The sequence below is a fragment of the Halyomorpha halys genome, unplaced genomic scaffold, assembly GCF_000696795.3.
Source record: "Halyomorpha halys isolate HHAL.00 unplaced genomic scaffold, Hhal_1.1 Scaffold183.1, whole genome shotgun sequence".
NCBI classification, from domain to species: domain Eukaryota; kingdom Metazoa; phylum Arthropoda; class Insecta; order Hemiptera; family Pentatomidae; genus Halyomorpha; species Halyomorpha halys.
The window spans coordinates 692,802-701,166 of record NW_027114717.1 but is presented as its reverse complement, the minus strand read 5'-3'; the positions used below and the strand labels follow the sequence as shown (position 1 = coordinate 701,166).

Sequence of the window (8,365 nt, the reverse complement as noted above, 5' to 3'; positions counted from 1 at the left end):
CAAGATATGTCACCTCCTCACTCGGCCTCACCCTCTCTCCTTGGATAAGGGGATCATCTAATATTACAATAGGCAAATGTATGAGATAAATGTAGAAGTAGATATATAAGATATTATATATAATGTATAGAGAGAGACAAAAAGTTTATGTTGATAAAATTATTGACTAAGAGTAGAAATCGGAGGAATAGTGATATAATAAACTAAGAAAAAACTAGAACAATATAGGTAAAAATAGTAAGTCGAAAAACTATGACAAATAATAACGATAATGAGTAGTCAACAATCTTTTAGATGTGGTATGAACATCTATATAACAGTTGGTACATAGATCATACATTGGAGATAATTATTGATAAAATAAGCAAAAATGTGATAAAATTTAGAAGAACAACATTTGTAATATTGTACAACATTTGTAATGTAAGGTGAACATAAAATTAAGAAGGTAATTTATTTTTAAAAAATATATAAAAATAGGTAAATAAAAGGTAAAGATAAAAAAGTAGAGAGGGATAGGGTAGAAATAGACAGTTAACATTGATATTTTGACTATTTCTACCCTACCAACCCCCTCTACTTTTTATTTACCTATTTTTATATACTATTCAGTTATTTTCTGCCCCCTTGTCTTACTCCATATCTTAACTATTGCGAACACTGAAGTCTTTTTTTTAAATTTTTTTCATTACTGTTTTTAAATATTTTATTAAAAAAATTATTTTTTAATTTGTATCTTCACCTTATAACACTTACAAATATTTTATATCTAAATTTTATCACATTTTTTCCTATTTTATGACTACTCATCTCCAATGTTCGGTGTATACACCAACTTAATGTTTACACCATGTCCAAAAGATTGTGGACTACTCATTATTATTATTACTTGTTTTATGACCTACAATTTTTATTTATATTGTTCTAATATATAGATTAGTTATATATCTAAGTTATCCAATCCTGCTGTCCATCGTACATCTCTGATATCCTTCAATTTAAATCCTCAGTGCATTCCTACAATACCCACTCACAGCCTTCAGACTTATATGTAACTTCCCATCGAACCACAGCCTTTAGTAGATCTTTCCTTATCCGTTCCTCTTCTCTATGGATATTCGTAATTCTAATACCCTTCCAATCTTCAAATCCAATATCTTCGACTACCTTCTGTCCACCCAATTCTGGAAGAATAACAATTGAAAGTTTCCAAAAAGCTTTATATATATGTTCTGTATTTTATGTCTTAGATTTTCGTTTATAATTGTAAATATGTACATTACCAGAAATTGTATCTTTTAATTTATTATTTTTTAGTTTAATTGTATTTGATTTTTTATCATTTTTTTTTTTATTTACTATAAGAAGTCATCTTATAGTATACACACACATACATACTGTATAGAATATCTTCTACTTCTCCATTTATCTAATGGATTTCCCTATTGTAATATCAGACAAGAGATTAGATAATCCTGTCAGTTTACTTATAGACGTCTATCATAAAAAATCTTACCCTTTTTGACAGTTAGGAAATAGTGGGGTACTCTATACCTGTCTTTTTTCTTTCTTCCTTCCTTTCTTTCTTTTCAGTTTTCTACCTTTTTCAATCAAGATATAAAACTCCCTGTTTATTTGTTATTACTATTATTTCTTAATTGTGCTTGTTACTATACCTTAACTTTGCCACATTTACTTCACCTATCTGTTTACCATTTATTAATACTCTAATTCTTTATTTACAATTCTATCAGACCTGGCTGCATTTATTAGCAATTAGTCTCCTATCCACTTATATTTATCCTTCCTAAACTTAAGCTTATCATTATTTTCTATAAAAAATATTTTGCATACTTCCTTACTTTCTCTGTTTATTTATTCTAATGTTCTGTCAATTTTTACAATTTTCTTACATTTTCATTTAGCCCTCACAAAGTCCTGCAAAGTGGGGCAAAACATTGGTTAACATTAAATTGTTTTTCCTTAATCAATTAATCATTTATTTTAAATTTACTACCTCATGCCTATTTATTATTAGAATCAAAACAATTATCTAGCTATGTATAAATATGACTTCAAAAGCTTAAATAGTTAGTGATTGTTTTAAAACTAATATCCATAGATTTATAGCATTTAATATGACTTGTGGTAACATCATAAGTTTCTGTCTGAAGATAATTTGTTTTTTAAAAATTTTTCCACAACAGATGGAAATACCGATAGAAAGCATACAAGGGTTTAATTTATTTCCAGTTGGTGTGTTAGACTCATAAGTAGAAAAAAAAATCAAAACAAGAGGATAACTTTAATGATTTTTTCCCAATTTATTTATACCAGATAACCAAGTAACACACAAAAATATAAAGAAATTATTTAGATAAAATACATCAATATAATTTAAAACACATAAAAGTAGGACAAAATTACAATAGTTGGGATATAATAAATATTACTTTTTTGTGAGACGGTCGAGGGTGTGGTCATTAATGATAGATTATCATTATTGACTGCACTGATTTTTTACGGTCAATTAACGATCTTGCACTATATTAATTATAGTATTAAGCCTTTTTTGAGAGGTGAGTACCCGATGAGGAAATTAATATCTCAAATTGAAAATGTACCTGATGAAGATTAACTATTATGTCAAGCATGCTTTAGTGCTAAAGTTTAATCATACCATTAAATTATATTTTATATAATCATACGGATTTTTATATAAAAATAAAAATATTTTGTATATTGTTTCTTAATACATGATATATTTTTTTGTTTAAAGAACTTTAAATTTAGTGAATTGTATTGTTAACAAAAGTTAAATTAACCACAATTGACTGTTCTATTATGCTGATAAAAAAATAAATATAGTAATCATTCCCTGTTGTATTATTATTTTTCAGTAATTACTAATATAGTTAAAGTTAGATTTCCTATTATAGATGAGAACTTGATTTTGTAACATATTTCATTACTATATTAGAATTTATACAAATATTAAATTTTTGTTTCAAATCACACATTGCTGTTTATTTATTGGCATATTCCAGATTCCAAAACAGAATGGAGGCAAGTTGGAAGCAGTTTTTTCATGGTATTGCCTGGAATATATCAACAATGTGGAGCGATATGTGTGACAGATCTTGGCCGAGCACGGTTTAGGTAATAAAAAATTACTGTTCTCTTATTTAATAACAAATTGTTTCATTTCTACATATTTATTGAATCGTGTAATGGTTTTTAGATGCCGAAGACGTAGAATTGGAGAGAACGGTGCTAAGGTTAAATGAGATTACTATGTTAGTATGAGGACTAGCACTTGGCTGAGTCGAACACAACTCTCCTTCAAAAAGGTGTGCCATTTTATCGATTTATGGGCGACTCTACCTCATCCTCGACAACCTATTATAATATCTGTTTCATCCAAAACAGTGGTGGATTGGTCAAATTTTTTCCAGATTTGTCTAGACTCGCTAGTGATGTCAGATGTAGACACCATTGGTGGTCCAGGGGTAGTGGTAGAAATTGATGAGGCAAAGTTTGGAAAGCGGAAAAACAACCGGGAAGGGAAGTCCGAGAATCATGGATCTTCGGCGGGTTTGAAAGAGTGAGGAAGAGGTGTTTTTTTGAGTCAGTCCCTGATCGCTCGGCTAACTCCCTCATGGAAGTTATCTGGTGGTGAATCGTCCCAGGAACTACCATCATTTCAGACCTATGGAGAGGAAACTATTCTCTAATCCACCACCAACAGTATCAAAATCTGACAGTAAATCATAGAATTAATTTTTAAACCCGGATGATAAAAGAATTCATACCCAAAATATTGAGAGGATGTGGCATGAGGTGCACTGTAACGTTCCAAGATTCAGAAGAAATAAAAACCACAACTACCAATCCTTGATGGAGGTTGGTAGGCAAGTTTGATCCTTATAGAAATTAAAAGGTAAGAATTTAAATATTATTTGGTTAGTAATAGTATGCTGTTATTAACTCCTTAGTAATAATAAGGACCTGAGTTAATACTTTGTAGTTTTAAGGCAGTTAACAGTTGTGTTCAATAGGTTTTTAATATAGAATATCTATTGTTATATAACCTACATATTTCCATTCCAGATTTCAAACTCAACCATCACAAGGAGGGTATCTAACTCGGCCTTCCTTCACGCCACCATCCTCCATATATTTGTTCAGTGAAAGAATTTGTATTAAATTGTTTAATTTAAAAGTCAATAGGTTATGTTTTGGCCATAGAAACTGACATACTCAATTATGTTGTCAAAATCTAGTGTTTTTAATATGATATCTCTAATTAATAACTAGATTTCATTTAAAGGAGTGTTTGTTTAAATAATTGTCAGAACTTATACAATATGTTCATTGTAGTAGACATGTAATTGTTTGAATAAAGGAATAGTTCATGGAAGATAATGTTTTTAATATGAGTTATTAGTATATATTAAAAAAAAACAATATTTTTGTAACCTGAAATGTGTGTTAGCATTATTTTATTAAAATAAAATATTTTTGACATAGCATTATAATGGGTTTTCAATAGTCTTAATAAACCTGATAATTTATAGAAACTTCATATACTTATCTTAAGATATTAAATGATATATTTGTAAGGAACTAAACTATTTTTGTCATTGTTTTCATTTTTACTTAAATAATACCTTTATTATTTCCATTGTATTAATTCCTTTTTGTATAAATTATATTGTAGAAAATAATATCGAGATATTTATTGTTGGCTGTAGATTCAAAATGAGGAGAAGATGGTCCAGGGTGCAGTCAATAATGATAATCTATCATTAATGACCACACCCTCGACCATCTCACAAAAAAGTAATATTTATTATATCCGAACTATTGTAATTTTGTCCTATTTTTATGTGTTTTAAATTATATTGATGTATTTTATCTAAATAATTTCTTTATATTTTTGTGTGTTACTTGGTTATCTGGTATAAATAAATTGGGAAAAAATCATTAAAGTTATCCTCTTGTTTTGATTTTTTTTCTACTAATGAGTCCACACCGACTGGAAATAAATTAAATCCTTGTATGCTTTCTATCGGTATTTCCATCCGTTGTGGAAAAATATTTAAAAAATAAATTATCTTTAGACAGAAACTTATGACGTTACCACAAGTCATATTAAATGCTATAAATCTATGGATATTAGTTTAATCAGTAACTATTTAAGCTTTTGAAGTCATATTTATACATAGCTAGATAATTGTTTTGATTCTAATAATAAATAGGCTTGGTGTAGTAAATTTAAAATAAATGATAGTAACAAATACTTTATTTGTTTCTACATTTTCTTTATTTTTCATCCTTTTTTAAAATAATTTTTTACTCATTATTTATCCATATATCTAAATTCAATTTATCCTTTAAACCCAATACATCTTCCCTTTTTATTTTCCCTCTTTAACAAATATAAAATTATGAGAAGATCTTGACTCTCTATGATATATATGAGGAAAGGATGGTTAGAGGTGCACTAATATGCTAATTCTTTAATTAATATATTAGTCAGACGGACCGCTGATTGCTAATTTTGTATTTGACAGGTGCGGGTATAAATAAAAAGATTAAAAAAAAAAAAATCTCACGATTTTGTTATAAAAAGTTTTTCTTATTGTTATTAATTTGTAGCTAAAGAGAACCTTATTATTCTAGTCTGATTAACTGTTCAACGATTTTCTTTTCTTATTAAAAAAGTACCATATAATATAAATGATTCAAATCTACTTTCAGTTTACAGAGTCTAACTATTATAATTTAGTTCTTTTAACGTTTAATAAATATTTATAAGTTAGAAGAAGTAAGTAAACGTATATATTATAAAATATTTATAAGTCAGAAGAAGTAATAATAACTGCTGTCGAAAATAGTGGTGTATTATAAGCTAACCTTTGACTTAGAGGGAAAGGAGTAAGTGTGAGTGTGTAAGGACAGAAAAAAGATTTTATTATTAAATGTTATAGTGACAAACACAGGATTATATTGACTGTTGTTTGTTTCACTTGAACATAATAGCCTGTAAAGTTTTATAAATTAATGTTGAGGCTGTGAAACTATAATGAAGATTGTCCATGACGATGGCTGGATTGGCTGAAATCGTGGACATGAGATATGACTAATAAAGAAGTATTGAGACTTTTTGGATAACCTTTGTTATTAATAAAGATACTACTAACATAAATAAATATTTTTTTGTTTATTCATGTTGTTCCTTTGCTGACCGCACCCCCCGACCATCTTCTCTAATCAGTAATCTATGGTAAACTATATACAACTCATTAATGATACTATTCATTTAAATTATCTGTTGCAAATGGACCCTAAGCTGATTTATTTTCACACTGACAAAATAACATTAGAAAGATTCGTAAGGATAAAAAGAGTGTAGGCAATAATTAAGCACATTTTTAATGTTCTTTATTTTATATTGTGAAAAAGTATTTTTTTAAGTTTGAAACTGTACAGAATCATTACATAATTGTTTGCAATTTTCAGTTAAATAGTTATTCTGTTACTTTCCATGAATAGTGGCGCAGCTGACAACTAAGTTTTGGTTTTATTCTGAAATTGATATATTCCAAAGATATAACTGTAGACAGAAGTTTACTCTATACCTCAACAGACTATCCCAAAGCTAGAAGAGTTGTCAAAAACTAGCCACAGCCTATAGTATAATCTATAGAATAAATCAAACCACAAATGTGCCACTATTTAACCCCTGAGAGGTGTAGCCCTGAGTATATTGCTCATATTGGGAAATAAACATCTATATTTTCCTAGTATTTCATCTGTTTTGTTTAAACTTTTGTCTACTTTCCGTTAACCCTTTGATGTTATTGCCACTTGTTTATGTTACTCATTCTTTTATGTCCCCACCTGTAATCAATTCAGTTTTGCTCTGGCCTCCTCGCAATGATAAGACTGAGCATTTCTCTCACCAGTACACTCCTGATGTGACATCCTTTGTTTTTCTCATTTGAGTATTTAGCTCACCTGGACACCTCTTGTGTTTCTTTGGCAAGAAGATCTTAGATCTTTTGTGAAATCTGGATTCTTCAGCCACTAATAGAGGAGCCACAACTTACAATTTCAATTTGAAATTGCATTAAAAGTAATCGTAAAGATTTTTGTCATCATCACATCCAATTATCTAAAAAAAATTGAACAAATCATCTACCATGAAATAAATGTTCACAGGACACCTCATAGGGGACAAAAAAGTAGGGCAATCCAACAGGTTAAGTAAAGCATTGATTTCATCATAAAGGACTATCTATGCTAAGTTAAAGACATTCACAAAGAGTAAGTTTTAAAGTATGTACAGAGTAAAAATAGAAAATAATTTGTATATTCCGGTGTATATTTTACAAATAATCAAACAGCATTCATTGCTATCCATAACATAAAAGATAAGCAATCTTATCAAACATAAACACAAAAAATCAACAAAAACAATAACAAAGTAACCTGACACTATACCAGTTGACAGGATAACAGTAACTCAATGCTACCATACACGATAGAGAACTTTACTATATTAGTTTTAGGCTGAGGTAATTTTTAATTTATATTGTTATTTATGACAATAATAATTCATTCAAAAAAATTAATTAAATAAACGCAGAAGTGATGTTATTACCACTTAAAGCAGTATGTTGTGGTAGGTTACTGTGGGCAGACATATTGACACTTGAAGCTGTCAATGTCAGTTCTTTTAGTCTCGAAATCAATGGGTACTCGGGAAGGTGTGACGGATTTGAAACGAATTCAGTTATGTAAATGGTAAAAAATGATATTACGTTAACAACCCCCATTCAATTGTAGTTACAGGTTTGTAGTATTGAAATGCTCAATTGTACCTGTGAGTTCTAAGAATTGTACAACATGCATATTGATTTACCGAATTGGATGGGTGGGTTGGACAATGAACTGAAATCTGTCCCAATTACATCTCTCGCCATTCCAGGTATGATACAGTGTTTTATCTGATAAATTAAAATTTTCCTTTTACTATCTCTTATATTTAAATCATAAAAGCAATATATAAATTAAGAATATTATTAATTGTACAGTTAAATACTATAATTTTGAATAATGAGTTAATAGCTGGCCATGGATATATAAAATTGAGGATGAAAAGATGGTTGGGGTTGCAATCAGTGAAGAACACAAATAGGTAAAAACTTATTTATTAGTGCCAAAACTTCGGCCAGAGTTTCAAACAATCAAAATGATTAGAAGGAATTATAGAATGATTGGAAAATAAGAAATATATATAATTTTGAAGATGGATCATTTTTTATGTATTGCAAAAATATATTATTTATAACATATA

At 28.7% G+C, this 8,365-nt stretch overlaps 1 protein-coding gene across 1 annotated transcript in view; it reads left to right on the top strand.

Annotated features, from left to right (window-relative positions):
* The first annotated feature begins 7,518 nt into the window (after positions 1-7,518).
* LOC106679191 (PI-PLC X domain-containing protein 3) overlaps positions 7,519-8,365 on the top strand; it is a 10,634-nt gene continuing 9,787 nt past the window's right edge. Inside the window, exons 1-2 of the mRNA XM_067051883.1 lie at positions 7,519-7,583; positions 7,695-7,996. Coding sequence (XP_066907984.1) covers positions 7,915-7,996 — 82 coding nt within the window. The 5' untranslated portion in view covers positions 7,519-7,583; positions 7,695-7,914. The remainder of the gene's footprint in view (positions 7,584-7,694; positions 7,997-8,365) is intronic.